General features: G+C 47.5%; 1 protein-coding gene and 1 non-coding gene across 3 annotated transcripts in view; both read left to right on the top strand.

Moving 5' to 3' along the window:
- The window catches only part of ST3GAL3 (ST3 beta-galactoside alpha-2,3-sialyltransferase 3), a 152,577-nt gene that overhangs the window by 50,851 nt on the left and 84,287 nt on the right, over positions 1-17,439 (top strand). For both annotated transcript variants that reach the window (XM_012812350.2, XM_023507730.1), the window contains one exon: positions 15,306-15,398. In XM_012812350.2, the coding sequence (XP_012667804.1) occupies positions 15,379-15,398 (20 nt within the window). In that variant the 5' untranslated portion in view covers positions 15,306-15,378. The remainder of the gene's footprint in view (positions 1-15,305; positions 15,399-17,439) is intronic.
- Positions 7,853-7,917, top strand: LOC111721920. The gene has a single exon (XR_002770904.1). It is a non-coding gene; the product is annotated as a U7 small nuclear RNA (small nuclear RNA).

The raw sequence follows: 17,439 nt of genomic DNA, 5'->3' as shown, positions 1-17,439 counted from the left end.
GGCTCTGTCTCAAAAAAAAAAAAAAAAAATGGAGTCTCTGCTGTCTCTTCATTCCCCCCTTGAGCTGGGAACTAGCTAAGGCCAATCTTGGGCTCAAGGCATTAGTGCAAGCAAGCGATTTGTACAAGGCAAAAATTACAGTTAGCTGGGCGGATGAGGAATTACAGGTTGGACTTCAGTACCATAAGCTTCACAGTACTGATCCATTCCCTGATGAAGGTGAGCAGTCTGTTAACTATGCAGGGTCCAAAAGTCGGAAGGCAGAGGAGAATGAATAGGGGCCCTGCTAGAGCTGATACCAAGGTGGTAAGCCAGGGGGACCAATTGAACATGTTTTCATACCAGCTCTGAGATTGTTCTCGCTCTAATTTTCTCTTATGTAACCTTTCTCAGACCAGGGCCATGGATTCTTTGACTACCCCTGGAGTGGTCTATGTAAAAACAACATTCTTCTCCTAAGGCTGCACATAACCCTCCTTGTTGTAAATACAATAGATCTAGGCCTCTTCTATTTTGCAAGACTACTTCTGATAGGGATGTGAGGGATTCTTGTAAGTGGGAGATGGATTTTTCAATTCTTTCAATATCCAGGTCTATGGCTGCTCATAAAGCTTTATAATCTTTGTCCTGGATAACTAGAGAGGAGATGCCAGTGCCTGCCCCAGCAACCCTTAGGCCCGTTACTACAGCCAGTGTTACAGCTGAGACTAGTTCTCACTTGAGCCTCGGGTGGGTGCCCTCTAACTTTTGATAGATGCTATCTCCCGTATAGTATGTTAGTCGCGGTAGTAACTGGACCAGGACGCAGAAATCTCGGGTGAGATTGAGCACCATGCTGTGGATGCATGGGGCTAGTCCTGTGGAGCATGCCTACCACGTATTGTTGGGGGGTATGAGATACCCGGCCCCATTTCATGGGAAAGTCTCATTACACAAGTGATGGAATCGAGAGCCTGGGTGTCCTACACATAATCTTTGATCGGATATGGCCTGGAGGGTAATGTAGGGGCCTTGTTGCTGTCATCTACAGGTGCTGGCCTTTATACTCACTGTTGGGAGTCCTGGCAGGGCGATTCCCTCATAATAAGGGGGCTGGACTTCGAGGCACAGCCAACAGGATTCGGTGAGGTCCGGCCTGGAGGCATTTAGTACCCGGTAGGTCTTGGTGAGGAGTACCCATATTGGATTCACAGGCTCTGCTTCTAAAGGGCCCAGTGTTGTTGGGGTGGCATCAGTGCTGCCTGGTGGGAAGTTCAGGGGGTGAGGTTGTCTAGGGATCTGGGGAAGTAGCAGAGGAGGAGGCAAGAGGGGGTTGGGTCCCACTGCAGTTCGGAGTCTTATGCTAACTAGGGCATTTAGGACTTTAAGCAGGAAGATGCCACTGGCTCATAGGGCGCATATAGCTGCACGCCCCGCCATTTGCCAATTTCCTAGCTTTGCATCTGTTTTCCTTTCTCAGTGAAGTTAATATTGACTGTGTCACACTTGGGATTTTTCTGAGAGCACTCTTTGTTAGGGCACATAGCCTTTCGTTGCATTTGAATTAGGTCTTCCTGTCTAGGGGGGTTCCACCATATCTACCCGGTAGAGACACAGCTCCATGAGTCACAAAAGTATGAGCTTGCTCCTCCACACTTGTTAGAGAGGTGGCTGGGGCAGACAGAAGGTTTCTGTCAAGTCCAGATGGCACCAAAGAGTGGTCCCCAATAGGTCATGAAGGTCTACTAGGAACTCTGGGAACCAGGTACCCCCGAGGGGGTGAACCCCCGAGGTTTGGTTGAGAATGGTTCCTGTGCTAGCATCAATAATATGCCATGTTACTTGAACAGGGAGGTGGGGGTTTGAGTTGTGTAAGGCAAAGATGGATGGGGTTATCCACAGGGTAAGGGAGAGCATCAGATGCAGTCCTTGGGTGGGCATCTCTGAAGCTTGAGCTTTAGTGGGTTGTTGGATGGTGGGATTTTCCAAGCAGGTTGGTAGTCTTCTTTCTCTGGGTGGGGGTCAGTAGGCCAGATGTGGGAGTGTGGACCCAGGAAGCAGTCTTGTCCACTTTAACAGCAGTTGGGGTGACCAGGATGATGATGTATGGTCCTTTCCATCTGGGCTCAAGAGTGTCTTGGTGATGCTGCTTGACATACACCCAGTCCCCTGGTTGATATCCGTGAGGCTCAGGAGGGGGTGTGCCTTTTCATATACAGCTCGGAGTTGGGGCCACAGCTGCTACTGGATTATGTGTACCAGGGTAAGGGAGGAGCAAAAATCAGAGTGATTAAAACCAGCAATCAAATTAGTTTTAACATTTGGTAAAATGAGAGGAGGTCTACTGAACAATATTTCAAAAGGGGTTAGATCTAGGGTATGGGGGAGTTTCTTACTCTATAAAGGTCAAAGGGAAGGAGAGTTACCCAGTTACCACCAGTTTCTAATGTTAGTTTTGTTAATGTTTCTTTCAAGGTCCTATTCATTCTTTCTACCTGTTCTGAACTCTGAGTTCTGTAAGCACAATGTAGTTTCCACTTAATATTCAAGAGAAAGGCTAGACTTTGTTGTACTTGGGAGACAAAAGCTGGGCCATTATCAGACCCTATTTGAGTGGGGAGGCTGTACCTGGGGATAATGTCTTCCAGGAGCTTCTTGCTTACTGTGGAGGCTGTTTCGGCTTTGGTGGGGAAAGCTTCCACCCATCCTGAGAAGGTATCTATGAAAACTAGAAGGTATTTATATCTATACTTGCCAGGTTTTACCTCAGTGAAGTCTACTTCTCAGTATGCTCTTGGGCGAGTTCCTTGTTCCTGGGACCCTATTGGTCCCGATGTGGCTTTGGTGTTGACTATCTTATAAACTACACACTTGGACGTGGCCTCCTGGGTTTTGGTTTTGAGATTGAAGATTTTTAGGGGCGCTTTTCATAGCAGTTCTTCAATCTTCCATGGTCTCATGTGTGTGCTGTGATGAATTTGTGTACTAGGTCCAGGCCAGGTTTATCTGGGATGATCAGTCTCTTAGTTGGTGTGTAGTACCATTCATTTTATTTTTTTGCAGTGGAGGGGTACCTTCTATATTATCTGTGCTAAGTCCTCTTTGGTGTACTCAGGACTGGGCAATGTGGGTGCAGGTACAGGGGGCAACTGTGCCATTAGAGTCAGGGTAGTTGGAGGCTCACCTTCTGAGTGGCAGGATCTGTGCAGCAGTTCCCTCTTGCCACTGGCGTAAGGGGCTTCTGGTGCCCTGGGCAGTGTATAATGGCCAATTACTTTGGCAACCAAAGTGCTCGAAGTAAGTCTAATATTTCTTGTTTAATTTTGATAGTCTTTCCTTCAGCAGTTAACAGCCCCCTCTTTTGGTAGATGGCTCCATGTACATGGACTGTAGCAAAGGCATAGTGGCTATCGGTATATATGTTCAGCCGCTTGTCTTTTCCCAAGTAAAGGGCCTGAATTAAGGCTATCAGTTCTGCTTTTTGGGCCAATGTCCTGGGGGGTAGAAATGTAGCCTAGACTACTTCTGTTTCAGTTGTTACTGCTGCCCTTGCATACCTGGTGTCGTCTCTAATGAAACTGCTACTGTCTGTATACAGCAGGTGACATCTGCTTGTGGCAAGGGCTAGTCCTGAAGGTCGCCCTGGGTGCTGTGGACCTGGTTCAGGATTTCAGTGCAGTTGTGGAGTGGCTCTGTCAAGTCCAGGTCGGGTAGCAGGGTGGCTGGGTTGAGGGTGGTACTGCTGCTGAATTGGACTTTTGGAGGGTTTAGCAGCAGGGCCTGATAATGGACTAGTTTGGCATTGGACAGCCATCGGTCTGGTGGCTGTTTGAGCACCTCCTCGAAGACATGTGGGGTGGTGAGCATGAGGTCTTGACCCAGAGTTAACTTGTGGGCATCTTTAACCAGTATGGCGTGGTGGCAATGCTCAGAAGCAAGGGGGCCACCTTGCTGCCACTGGGTCTAATTTCTTTGACAAGTAGGCTACTGGTCTCTTCCAGGGCCCAAGGGTTTGGGTTAATACCCCCTTTGCCACCCCTTTTCTTTCATCTACATACAAGTGGAAGGGTTTGGTAATGTCCTGTAGGGCTAGAGCTGGGGCACACAATAGCTCGGACTTGATGGCCTAAAAGGCCTGTGCCATGGTATCAGTCCAAACCAGGGGCTCCTGCCCCCGGGTAGTTTCATACAGTGGTTTTGCTTTTTCTGCAAAGCTGTGGATCCATAGTCGGCAGAACCCTGCAGACCCCAAGAATTCCCTGACCTCCCTCCTGGTCTTGGGGTTGGGGATTCGGAGGATGGTTTCTTTCTTAGAGTCCGACAGCCACCTTTGTACCCCTTTGAGTATGTAGTCCCGGTGAGTGACTTAGGTTCTACATATCTGAACCTTTCTGGCTGCAGCCCAGTATCCACGGTCTCTGAGGGCCTTAAGCAGGCCTTGGGTGGCCTGCAGGCAATTGGCCTGGCTATCTGCGGCTACTAGAAGTTCATCTACGTACTGGAGTAGACTAACATTGGGGTTATCTCTTTGATACTCACTGAGGTCTTTGTGGAGTGCTTCGTCGAAGATGGTGAGTGAATTCTTGAAGCCCTAGGGCAACCAAGTCCAAGTGAGCTGTCCATTGAATCCATCTGTGGGGTCATGCCACTCAAATGCAAACATGGGCTGGCTCGAGGGGGACAGAGGTAGGCAAAAGAAGGCATCTTTTAAGTCTAGAACAGTGTACCATTTCCTAGTGGGAGGCAGGGTGCTTAACAGAGTATAGGGGTTAGGCAACTATGGGGTAGATGTCTGCCATCCTTTTGTTGCCCTGTCGGAGGTCCTGGACCGGTCGGTAGTCACTGGAGTTTGGTTTCTTGACAGGTAGCAGGGGTGTGTTCCAGGGTGACTGGCATGAGACTAGCACTCTTAACTGTCTTAACCTCTTTCTGTGAGGGATGATACCTTCCCAGGCCTTCCTAGGTGTAGGGTACTGTTTTACTTGTACAGGCAGGGCCCCTGCCTTCATTTCTACTATCACCAGGGGCAGTGTGCTGCATACCCCATCCCCCCCGTCTCTGCCCAGGCCTTGGGGAATTCAGACAACCATTCTTCCATATTGGGTGGTGTGTGGGGACCTGCCGGGTCTTCATGGAGTCGATGCTCATCTACTAGTGAGAGTGTTAATATGCATATGGGTTCCCCATTGGCATGGGTCACTAGAATCTCCTGGGGCTGGAAATGGATATGGGCCCCGATCTTTGTTAACAAGTCTCTTCCCAACAAGGGGTAGGGGCACTCAGGTATGACCATGAAGGTGTGGGACACTCGGCCTGTCCCGAGGTCTACTGTCCTTTGGGTGGTCCATGAATATTGACTGGTTCCCGTCACCCCCTGAACCCATGACTTACAGTTGGACAGTGCTCCCAGCAGCTGCTTGAGGATGGAATGCTGGGCACCTGTGTCCACCAGGAAGTCAATGAGTTTCCCCTCCACTTTTATAGTTACCCTGGGTTCGGGGAGGGGCTCCGAACCTCGTCCCCTCTAATCACTCAGTTCCCCCAGTTCTAGGATGCGGGTCACGGTATTCTCTTAGGCTTATGACAGTAAGTCTGAAGAGTTTTTTTTCCAATGTCCCTTTTGTTTGCAATAAGCACATTGGTCCCTTTCAAGCATGAATTTCTTCTCCCCACCATCCTCGGCCCTACCTCCATTCTGGCGAGGATGTCTGGATGGTCCATGGTGTGCTCCTGCCGTGGTGGCTAGAAGTACCCTGGCCAGGCCTTGGGTGTGTTTCTTGTTGGCTGCGATCAGAGATTTGGTCTGCTTCTCCTCCGGTGTTTCTCGGTTATTGAGAACCAGCTCTGAGATGGTTTTGTCTCCCAACCTTTCCAGGTGTTATAATTTCCGATGTTGGGTGCAGCCTGGTTCACAAAGGCCATGACCACCATGGACCGATTTATAGGGTCCTCGGGGTCCATGGGGGTATAGGTGCAGTATGCCTCCAGGAGGCGCTCCAGAAAAGCCCCAGGGGCCTCTTCCTTACCTTGCTGAATCTGGCTGGCCTTGGCCAAATTGGTAGGCTTCTGGGCTGATGCCCGGAGGCCCCTCATAAGAACCTGGTGGTAAACTTTGATTGTCTTCTTACACCCCTTCAGGGGTGTTATAATTCTAGTCTGGTTGAGTGAGAGGGAATCCCACAGCAATTCTTTCGGGGTTTGCAGTGGGGTTTCCATCATCCCCTGGGACGAGCTTTCTAGCCTCCACCAGGATCCTTTCTCTTTCTTCTGTGGTGAGCAGAATCTAGTGGAGCTGGCTGCAATCATCCCAAGTGGGCTGGTGGGTAAAGAGAAAGGAGTCTAACAAATTAATCAACCCTCTGGGTTTTTCTGAGAATGAGGGTTTTGCATCTTCCAATTGTACCAGTCGCTTGTTGAGAATGGCCAATAAATAACATTCTGGCGTCCCTGTGCATCAGGGGGTCCTATGGTTATTAAAGGAAAGGCTGTTGAGTCCAGTTTGACTCCAGCTCGTTGAGCCCACTCCCTTTGGGTTTGCCCCCTAGTACTTGGACCCCCTCCCCCCCAGCTGCCCCATGGGTTCGGCTTCATTTCCCTCTGCCACTTGGTATGGAGGTGGGCTTAGAGCACTGCTTCTTCTTGGGGGTCAGAAGTGGGTGGTAGCACCGGATAGGGTGGTGCTGTGGGCTTGTGGGTCATTGGCCTCTCTTTGAGGGCCAAAACTGCAGGACCTGGGGGCAGGAAAGGCTTTAACCATGGCAGGGGTTGCTCTACCAACACCTGCCAAGTAGTGATATAGGCTACTTGATTGGCGTGGCCTGGTTTTCCATAAACTATATTTTTCACCTGATAAATGGTAGGGAGGTCAAAAGTCCCCTCCTCGGGCCACCCAACACCAAAAGTTGGCCATTCACTGTGACAGAAGGTGATCAGCTTACCCCTTTTTATCACTAGACCCAAGTCACTGGCCTGGGCCTGGGTGTCCCAGAAATGAGTGAGGAAGAGGGTTAAGGGCATAGTTTGTACTTTCCCCATGTCTGGTTAGAGAAAAGGTCAGAGGGTGAAGAAGGAGAAGAGAAGGGAAAGATATCAAGGGATAGCAGAGGAATTAGATCTAGCTGTGAAAGGTTCTCTGAATAGGGTCAAGTAGGCGGCCAAAGCTACCAAGAGGTAATAGAGACAGGCTATAGACACACATTCCAACAGACCAATCCAGAGGGGCAGTGCTACCAAGCCTAATACCGAAAACAAGGACGAGGAGCACAATGAGTGCCAAACTAAAGATGCACCAAGCGGACAAGGGTACAGAACACATAACAAAAAAAACATTAACAGAGCAACTTCCAAAGGGGAGAAATCCCCCAGGGTCCCTTGGAGGTAGAGGTCTGCAACCTATTCACAAACACTGTCTGGGGAGTCAGTGTTGGGGCATGACCAATCCCCCACAAGGCACTCCACAAATTGCAGAAAATGGCATTCACAAAGACACACAGACATTTCGCATTTGCATCATGGAAATTGGGCGGTGTAATCACCCCAAGGCCAGGCACCTGTGGGGAGTTCTACTCCCCGTGGTGCAAACCAAGCCACACTATCTAAATCAAGTGAGTATAGTCACCCCAAGACAAGACCAGGCACCTGTGGGGAGTTCTACTCCCTGTGGTGCAAACCAAGTGGACTACAGACGTCTCCCTCAGTCCACAATACAGGCCCCCTTAATGGTGTCCACCTAGGGGCCTGTCCAATCCAAGAATTCCTGGAGCCCAAACTCAACCATGCAAACATTCACACAACTCACAATACAACACAACTCACGGGTGCCTGGCACTCCCTGTGTGGTGGGATCTCGGGTGCAGATCTCAGTGGGATCTCCAAATGTTAAAGCTCTTTTAGAATTTACCTAGCAGGCCTTCTGGTCTCTACCAGAAGGATGCCACTGAGAGACCACCAGGGACACATGTAGAAGCAAAGGAGCCTTTATTTTCAAGCATATGCTCGGGTCACACCTCTGGACAGAATGAACAGCATGACTGTGCAGAGGTGACCCTCTTATAGAAGCGAAGGTGGTTTTTATACATTCTAGGGGTGACAGCAACTGGGTGATTGGTTCATTTTGCATCTGGTTGGGGATTGGTTGGAACTCAATCCCAGACAGGATTGGTTGGGGCTGAGGCTCCTTTTTGCAGAAGGGCTGTGGCTCGGCATTTTCTAGGAAGGATCTCATGTTTGTTTCTGTTTAGGGGGGCTCCACCGGGGGTGGCTGTCCCCTCCCTGGGTGGTTCTGCTTGTGGTTTTTCTCTGTATTGGGCCTGGGGCTCAGTGTAGGGCTTATTTACAAAATGGAGTTTCTGCTGTCTCTTCAGTATCCAGACACTATCTCTTTCTGTGTAAGTTCAGGAACTATCTCTTTTGTGTTTTTTATCGTCAAATGCATAATTTCTGGCAAATTTCGTATCTCCTACTGCACACAAAAAACTAGCAGTGCTGTTATTGCTCATGATGTCATGGCTTTTTGGAACCTGTTTTATGGAAACAATGTAGATGTTCTTGTCTTTTCCATGCTGGTTCCATCATAACTCATGGTGATGCCTGTAACTACTGGTTTTCAGTGACTCTCTCAAAGGAGTGACTGCTTTGTTGATCATGGCCACAGATACAAGTGTTATATAGAGTAGCAGGGGGATGTGAATTGTAATTCATTTTCTGATCGTGTTCAATTTATCCTTTGAAAATTCCAACATAAATTGAATAGAGGCTCGGCGCCTATAGCTCAACCGGCTAAGGCGCCAGCCACGTACACCTAAGGTGGCGGGTTCGAATCCCCAGCCTGGACCCGCCAAACAACAATGACGGCTGCAACCAAAAAATAGCCGGGCGTTGTGGCGGGCGCCTGTGGTCCCAGCTACTTGGGAGGCGGAGGCAGGAGACTCGCTTGAGCCCAGGAGTTGGAGGTTGCTGTGAGCTGTAATGCCACGGCACTCTGCCCAGGGGGACAGCTTGAGGCTCTGTCTCAAAAAAAATAAATAAATAAATAAATAAAATAAATTGAATAGAACAGCAGATCTTCCAGCCATGTCTTCTCTTGGACTCTTTCGGCCACAGTTTGTGGGACTAAGGGCAGTACTGTTTTAGAGGATTACTATAAAGCTAAATTAGATAATTGGTCCACTGTCTGGCACAGGGTTTATGCTCAGTAAATGTTAGTTCCCTTGTTCTTTTTACTACCATCCAGAAAGAGGTTGTGTTTTCATGTATAAAGAAATGAAATATGGAAACAAAATTGAATTGGAGCAGTGACAAGTAGATCCCTGGTGGAGAGCCTCTGTGAAAATTGTCTGCACTGCTCAGGCTAAAGCACCTGAAGAGCTTACTGGAGAGCATCCTCCCTCCCAGACAAGATAAAGTAAAAGATGAAGGCTACCTGGAGACAAAGGTAGCCTGCAATAATGTCAACTCCAGAATTACTGATCAGAAAAGTGGTTTAGTTTGATTGAAAGGTATTACAGTACCCAGTAGCAAGAGCAGAAATCCAGGGCCTCCAGAGCTGAGAAAGACCGCAAATTGGAGATAGCTTAGATGAAGCAATCCTTCATCTCTTAAAGTGATAAAAGAAGTCTTTTGACATTGATGCCTGTATGCAAGGAAAAAACTATAGAGAAACCCAGGAGATTTGGAGATTGAAAAAAGCAAAGGGTCAGTGATATCTAGGGTGGAATGGACTAGCACACCCTGATTGTGGGTGGATGAAGAGACTGATGCTAATGCAGGAAGAGCCACAGACCAGTAATGATGGGTTGGAGGGATAGCAGTCAGAAGAGTCAGAAATTGTCCTGAAGGAGAAAGTTTCTATCTGGGAGCTTGAGAGAATTTATGGCAGTGTTAAGTACTTTTCTTATGTAAAGGCTGTTTAGAAAATAATAATAATAATAATAATGTTTAATGACAGAATAGGCTTACTAAAGCTAAGCAAAGCTGCTTCTGCCATTTTTTCAAGTTGTTCCAGAAATAACTCTCTGGTAATTGGAAAACTGCCTCCTCACCAGAAAAACAGAGGATGGAATTGAAAAGGCAGAGGTGGAGTAAGCTCTGTGCCAAGGGGTCTTGTCTGCACGTTTGCACAAGTCCCCCAGCATGGGGTTGTTGACTGGCTTTGATTGAGTTACTGTATTACTTGTCATGCAGTGTGCTAGGTGTTATGTATCTGGTTTTCTATGTCATGAAATTAGCACATGGAATGAAGGAGGGGCATAGTAGAGACCTGATCTGAGTTAAATCCTCTCTAAGATGATTCTAGAAATTAGACTATTGGGTACAAAATGTCCATCCCTGATCTGCAGAGTCCTTGGGGATAGCCCTCAGTGTCTCTTCCCTAATCTCCCAGCCATCACCACCTCTCCCTCCCACTTTCTGTTAACCTTGCAAGGCAAGGAAGCTAACTGCGTCCAAAATTTTGTTGGGTTCTCTGTGCTATGCATACTATGCTAAATTACCATGATCTAGGAGAGAAATATAGTTAAAGAAACAATTACTCTTTAGTGTAATGAGTACTGGGCTATAAATATGTCCTAGTCATCACTGTATCCCCAGTCCCAAGTCAGTTAGAGTCGGCATATATTGAGTGATAACTAGGTGCCAGCACAATATTCTCAGCATAATCCTCACAACAGTTTTTGTGGAGTAAGTACTAGTATAATCCCAGTTTTAAAGATGTGGAATAAGGCCACAGAACAGTTAAATAACACGCCCCATTAGAAATCAAGTGGGGGGGGGGCAAAAACTTACCTAATGGTACAGTGAACACTATTTGGGTGGTGGATACACTTTTAGCCCTGAGTCAAGCATTACAAAAACTATCCATGTAACAAAAACATTTATACCCCCTTAATATTTTTAAATAATAATAATAAACAAGGCTGGGCATGGTGGATCATGCCTATAATTCTAACACTCTGGGAGGCTGAGGCAGGAGGATCTCTGGAGGACAGGAATTTGAGGCCAGGCTGAGAAAAAGTGAGACCCTGTCTCTACTGAAAACAGAAAAAATTAACTGGGCATAGTGGTGGATGCTCCTGGGGAGGCTGAGGCAGGAGGTTTGTTTGAGTCCAGAAGTTTGACGTTGCAGTGAGCTATGATGATGGTACTGCATTTTACCCCGGGTGACAAAGCAGACTCTATCTCAAAAAGAAAAAGAAAAGAAAAAAAGAAAGAAAACATGCCCCTAAATTACACAGTTAATAAGGGATAGAATCAGGATAAAAACCAAGCAGAGCAGCTCCATTGCCTATAAATATTTGTTCATGAATAAATGAGAGGAAGCAAGGGAAAGAGGTGGGAGAGAAGGAGAGAGAGTGGGAACATGTAAGAAACTAAGGAGATAGTCTCCTCTTGGAAGCTTGGGGTCCCCAGGTCAGATGGGCTGGTTTTATTTGAGAGGGGAAGCATCATTGGAAGTTCCAAAAGGAAGTGGCCTTAGACTGAATAGGTATTCCCTGGCCAACACAGGGAAGGTAGCAGAGCTAAGGCCAGCTCTTCCACATTATTGCTAGATCCTCCCCTCCCTAACCTTCTCATGGATAATTCTTCCTACAGCTGTCCCATCTCTACTACATCAAGAGTTTTTCTTTTATTCTAACCAGCTTACAAACATGTTAAAATATTCCCTAACCTCAAAAAGCACTCTTTACCCTGCTTTTCCACTCCACCTATTACCCCATTTTTCTGTCTCCCTTTAGAGCAGAACTCCTAAAAATAATCTGTATTCCATGCCTCCAAGTCCTCTCCTCCTGTTTTCTCTTAAACCCATTGACACTAGAGCCCTCCGTGGGCCCTCCCCTCAGTGGAACGCTCCCTCAAGGTCTGCAGTGACCCCTGTATGGACAGATCCAGAAGCGGGTCCTATGGCCTCACCTCCCAGGCCCGCTACAATGTTGGATGCAGTTGGCTGCTGTGTTCTTCCGAGACGCTTCTTTCCCTGAGGCATCACACTCTCGCGATTCTTTCTCTATCTCACTCACTGCTTTTTTCAGCCTCCTGCAGTTCCTATCTCCCAAATGTTGATCCTTGGAATAAATGCATGCCTCAGTTAGGGCGCCCTCCACTGGGAGTCATGCGCAGCTCTCCCAGGTGAGCCAAGTGCTCAAGGCCTCTGTGTCCTGCTCCTGCCTCTGCCACAGAGGATGGCTGTCCTGGCCAAATGTTCTTTCTCACCACAGCCTCCCAAGATCCTGGGAATTACGTGGTTCCCATTGAACATGAAGAAGCTGAGAATCAGATTTTCCATCATTTGCCCAAGGTCGCACTGCTTGCCAGTGTCCTCTGTGAGAGTTTCTGATGTTCTTTCTGTTTGCAACCCATTGCTTGGCCTGATTCCTTAAATTCGGCCCTGCTGAGTGTAGCAGGGTATTAGAAGTTTGGTTCCTTCTTTTGGGTTCCAGTCTGTCCGTTGGATTTCCTCTTGAGTGCAGTGTTACACTTTTCACCCCAGAGGCTTGGTAGTCACGTTTGCAGGACAATGGGTGCTCTTACTGGTTGAAAGGCCAGCTGCAGAGTAGGAGAAGAACAAGGGCTGAATGATCTGATCAGACATCTGTGGGGCCTCCTGGCATTTGGAGTGTGAGTGCCTTAGAGAGACTAACTATTCTGGCCTCAGGGAGTTGGCGACTGTTAATCTTGGTGGTTTTGACCGCTAACTGCCCCAGGGGTCCCAGCCTGTTGCATGACTCAGAGTCCCCAACACTCCCCCTATTCTTCTCCCACTGGGATAGCTAGGAGGCCATTTCTAAGGCATTTTAATTTGGTAATAACTTGACATGGCTCGCTATAGCCAAAGTTGTGTGTTTTAGAAGTTAAGTTGCCTTTTCTAAATGAGGGATTTATTTAAAGAGTATCATCCTTGACATCTGACCACCTTTCACTGTGACAGAGAGAGCAGTATCTCCTGCTGTCTCTGCTAGGTTCTGGTCCTCTCTTCTCCATTGCAAGCGGTCTGAGCCCAGGGACCTTGGAAAGTCTTACAGCCCTTATTCTTCAAGCACTTGGCCAAAAGTTGATGGGGGTGAACTAGAAAGAGGAAGGATGTGACCAGAGGTTTGTCTGGAACATACTGTGTGAAGAAGGGGCAACTGCTGTCCATTTGTCAACTTGTTTGTAAAATTCAGAAAGACCACAGGAACTCATAGTACAAAGTGAGGAAGCAGGTGGGGTTAGGGGTTGGGGACAGGGCAGGAAAGGACTCAGAATGTTTCATCACTGTCTATATCCTTTCAAAGAGCTATGTGAGGTCTTCTCGACCCTCTTCTGTACCCCATGTCCAACGGTGTCAACCACTCCTATGCTATCTGGACTCTCTGCACCTTCCTCTGTGATCATGTTAGCGGTAGTGTCATGTTGGAGGAAAGCGAGCTCAAATCCAGTGTCTACCACTTGCCAGTTATATGATCCTGAATGAGTCTCTTCATCTTTCTGAGCCTCATGTGTAACTTAATAATTCATAAACACCTGCTTACAGGGTTGTTGAAAGCATGTAGGATATTTTCATCACTCTGCCTAGTCCAAAAGCTTCTAGTAAGTTCAGTAATTGCACTGAAGTTTATATTTCATTTCTGAAACACAGTTGTTTACATAAGAAAATATTTTTCTTTTGTTAAAACCTTTGGTTTTCTTTTGCCTACCAAATAAAGTCCCAACTCCTTGGTCTGTCACTCAGCACTTGGATTTGCATTTTAGGCTTTGAATTTCATTGGCAAGGAAAGCTTTAAAATGTTTATTTCTAAAGAAATTGCACATGGATACAGATGAGTTTGTCTTTATTCAATGAGCAGTTACTCTGTGTAAAGTGCTAGACTAGGCCTGCAGGTGTCCAGAAGTGAATCAGACATGACACACACTAGGCAGGGGCATCATTGCTCTAAAAACACTGCCCCATACCCACCCCACCGAGTCCCTGCAGAAGGCAGCCCCAAAGGGCAGGTTTGCTACAGACCAGCCCAGTAAAGCAGCTGGGCACCAGTGTGTTGGCAACAGGCCCAAGGTGGGGGTGGAGGATGTTGGGACTAGAACTGGCAGGCAGCCAGGGCTCACTCAGGTGCCCCAGCATGCAGGGCCTCTTGCCCCAGCCATCATGGAGCTCATTCACTGAATATATCCTATTTTTCAGTTGGGATTTTCTCTAGACTGCATAGGGCAGGGCAGTGACTCCAGCCCCACACTGAAGACTTAAGGACATTGAAAGCCAACGATGTGAGATGGCATGATTATAATTATGCAGCGACAAAGTGGGAGTTAGAGCACAAGTCTTCTGAAAAAATATTCAGCAGTCTCTCTAGCACTTGTGGATTCCTGAGATTACTTTGGCTGCAGTGAGACTGTCAATGTCATTTCCTCCCTACAGAAAATTATAAAGGGCCCTTCTGTGTGCCCATCTCTAAGCAAGATATGGGGGTAGAGAAGGTAGGCAAGCTTAACTCAGATCTGGCATCAGGAATTTAATGTAATGAGGGAGACACACTGGCAGCAATTACAATCCAGCATGTTGAATGGTGATGGGGTAAACATGTGATATGCATGGCAGAGAAAGGGAGTGTATGAGCACAGAGACACTTAGCTCAATCTGGGAGCAGGAGAATCACTCCCAGTGAAGTTGACATCTGAGCTTAGTTGTGAAAGACCAGTAGGCATTGGTCAGCTGGAGAACTACCAGGTGGAGAAAACAGGGATCATCCTCACCTAAAATAGTCCGAATAACACACATATGTGATATATTGTGCCTATATTCAGTCACTGTGAATGGTTCCCACTGGGGCAGTGGTTCTCAACCTTCCTAATGCCGCAGTGTATTTTCATTGTTACAAAGGGGCTGCAACCCACAGGTTGGGAACTGCTGCACTGGGGATATCATAGTTTGGGGAGGATAAAGTAGTTAAGGCGGGACACGTGTGAATGTACAAGGAAGGTGGAAAGGACACAGCCTTAGACTCTATCAAGCTTGAGCAGCTCACCTGAGTACCACTCCCTGTGTCTTTGAGCCAGATGGAGCCCCTGATGTCCTTGGGGGTCAGGTTTACTGCAAAGAATCTATGTGAAACCGAGTGAGTTCCTCTTGCAAATTCCACTGAGGGACCTGGCTTACTCATCTTTCTATTCCTTTACGGTTTGGCTTTTTTTGTTTTTTTGCTTATTTGTTTGGCCTTCATGTGGAAAAAGGCCTGAAGTGTTGATTGTAGGGAATGAAGCTTTTTTCAAGGTTTAAACACCCACCTCTCTTCATGAATTATAACCCACTGACTGCTCCTGCCTGACAAACTGTGACTTTCCTTCTCTTTCCCTAGGCCTGCTGAGTTAGCCACCAAGTACGCAAACTTTTCAGAAGGAACCTGCAAGCCTGGCTATGCCTCAGCCTTGATGAAGGCCATCTTCCCCCGGTAAGTGCTCCTGCCTCCTGCTGCTGCCTGGACAGCCTAGTCTGTGACCCAGGAGTCAGGACCCTGCCCCTCATGTTCTCCCCAAGAAGCAAAATTTTGTTGTAACCTCCTTCCTGGGTCCTAGAATCTATGGGTGCCTGGGAAGGACTTTGCCTCTGCTCGGCTCTTACCCCAGTCCCTCTGGGTGCCCTCTCTTTGCCTTAGCCACGTTCCACCTCTTGGCACAGCCTGTTCTACAGAGGGATAATCTACATGGTTGCCCCAAGGAAGCCAGGTATCTAGAGGCAGCTGGACAAGGCTACAAGTGCAGAAGCTCCTAGTCCTAGTACCAATGACCAAGCAAGCTTTTATAGAAGCTGGGGCAAACTAGCTGGCTTTAGGGAGGCATAGCCAAATAAAGCAGAGAATAAGGAGTTTCTGAGGCAATGGGAGTTATCGCACCTTCCTTCTATGTCCATTTTGCATTCTGGAGCTCCTGACTTCCCTGGTGTCAGGCAATCTGAGAGAATCTGTACCTGCTGAAATCATCTGTACCTAACTCTGGAGTTCCTTTTACCGAATGCTGCTAAGGGCCCTTGCTTACTCATCTATTTTCTTCTTTTGGGTTTTCCTTCCCAAAGACTTGGTGGGGAAAAGGGACAGAAGAGCTGAGATTGCCTCAAGAGACTCTCTGGGTCATTATATACCTTCAAAAAGTGAGAGGAGCTTCTGACTCAGGGCTGGAGGAAAGGCTGCCCAGGACTCTTGGGCATCAGGGCACAGCACTTGGACTGCCAGAGGAGTCCTAGGGGTGGCTCTGCTTTCTGCAGGGAGGACTTGAGCTTAGGCCACGTGATGTGCTAGCAAAGGAGTGCTAAGGAACAGCTGGCCCCAAAGTAAAGCCAGGATATTTGACTTTATGTTCTTTTTCTTTTCTAATGTGAGCAATCCTAGTTTAGCAGGGGCTATGCTGGCTTGGAGTCTGGTACTCAGATAGAGATCTCTTTGTCCTTCTGAATTGAGTTCAAATATTTTGCTTCCTCCAGCTATTTATTGAGTGCCTCTGTGTCAGGCTCTGTGTTCTGTATTTTTACACGTTTACTCAAGCCTACGCGGCCAGTCCCCTGACCCAGACACCTGTGAGTTTTCCTTGACCTGTATATAGGTTTCCTTTACCTTTTCTAATTGAAAGTAATATAAGCATGTGGCTTAAAAAAAAAAAAAAACTCAAATAGTACAGAAGGGTCTATACTGCCTCTCCAGACCCCTTCCCTGGAGACAGGCATAAGTGGGAACATAGTGTATTTATCGTTTGGTACCTTGCTTTTGACTCCTAACAATATTTGTTTGAGATCATACTATTACCAGCATATAGGGATCCGTTTCATGTTTCTTTTTTTTTTTTTTTTTTTGAGATAGAGTCTCACTATGTTGCCCTTGGTAGAGTGCTGTGGCATCACAGCTCACAGAAACCTCAAACTCTCCAGGGATCCTCAAACTATGGCCTGCGGGCCACATGCGGCCCACCAAGGACATTCATCCAGCCCACCGGGTGTTTTTGCTGCCGCTGCCTGTCCTACTTAGCAGCTGACTCGGGGGCCTGTAGTCCGGCCTTCCAGCTGTCTGAGGGACAGTGAACTGGCCCCCTGTTTAAAAAGATTAAGGACCCCTGGAAGTGATTCTCTTGCCTTAGCTTCCTGAGTAGCTGGGACTATAGGCATCCGCCCCAGCACCCAGTTGTTTTTTTATTGCAGTTGTCATTGTTATATAGCAGACCTGGGCCAGGTTCGAACCGCCAACTCCAGTGTATATGACCCACACCCTTAACTACTGAGCTACAGGCACTAAGCTTCATTTTTCTTTCTTTTTTTTATTTTTTTAGAGACAAAGTCTCACTTTATTGCTCTCGGTAGAGTGCTTTGGCATTAGAGCTCACCGCAACCTCCAGTTCTTGGGCTTAGGTGATTCTCTTGCCTTAGTCTCCTGAGTGGCTAGGACTACAGGCACCCACCACAATGCCCGGCTATTTTTTTTTGTTGTTGCAGTTTGGCCAGGGCCGGGT

Source organism: Otolemur garnettii, unplaced genomic scaffold (genome assembly GCF_000181295.1).
Source record: "Otolemur garnettii isolate 467f Iridium unplaced genomic scaffold, OtoGar3 scaffold00202, whole genome shotgun sequence".
Classification (NCBI taxonomy): Eukaryota; Metazoa; Chordata; class Mammalia; order Primates; family Galagidae; genus Otolemur; species Otolemur garnettii.
The sequence above is the reverse complement of the archived record's forward strand: the minus strand, read 5'-3'. Positions and strand labels throughout refer to the sequence as shown.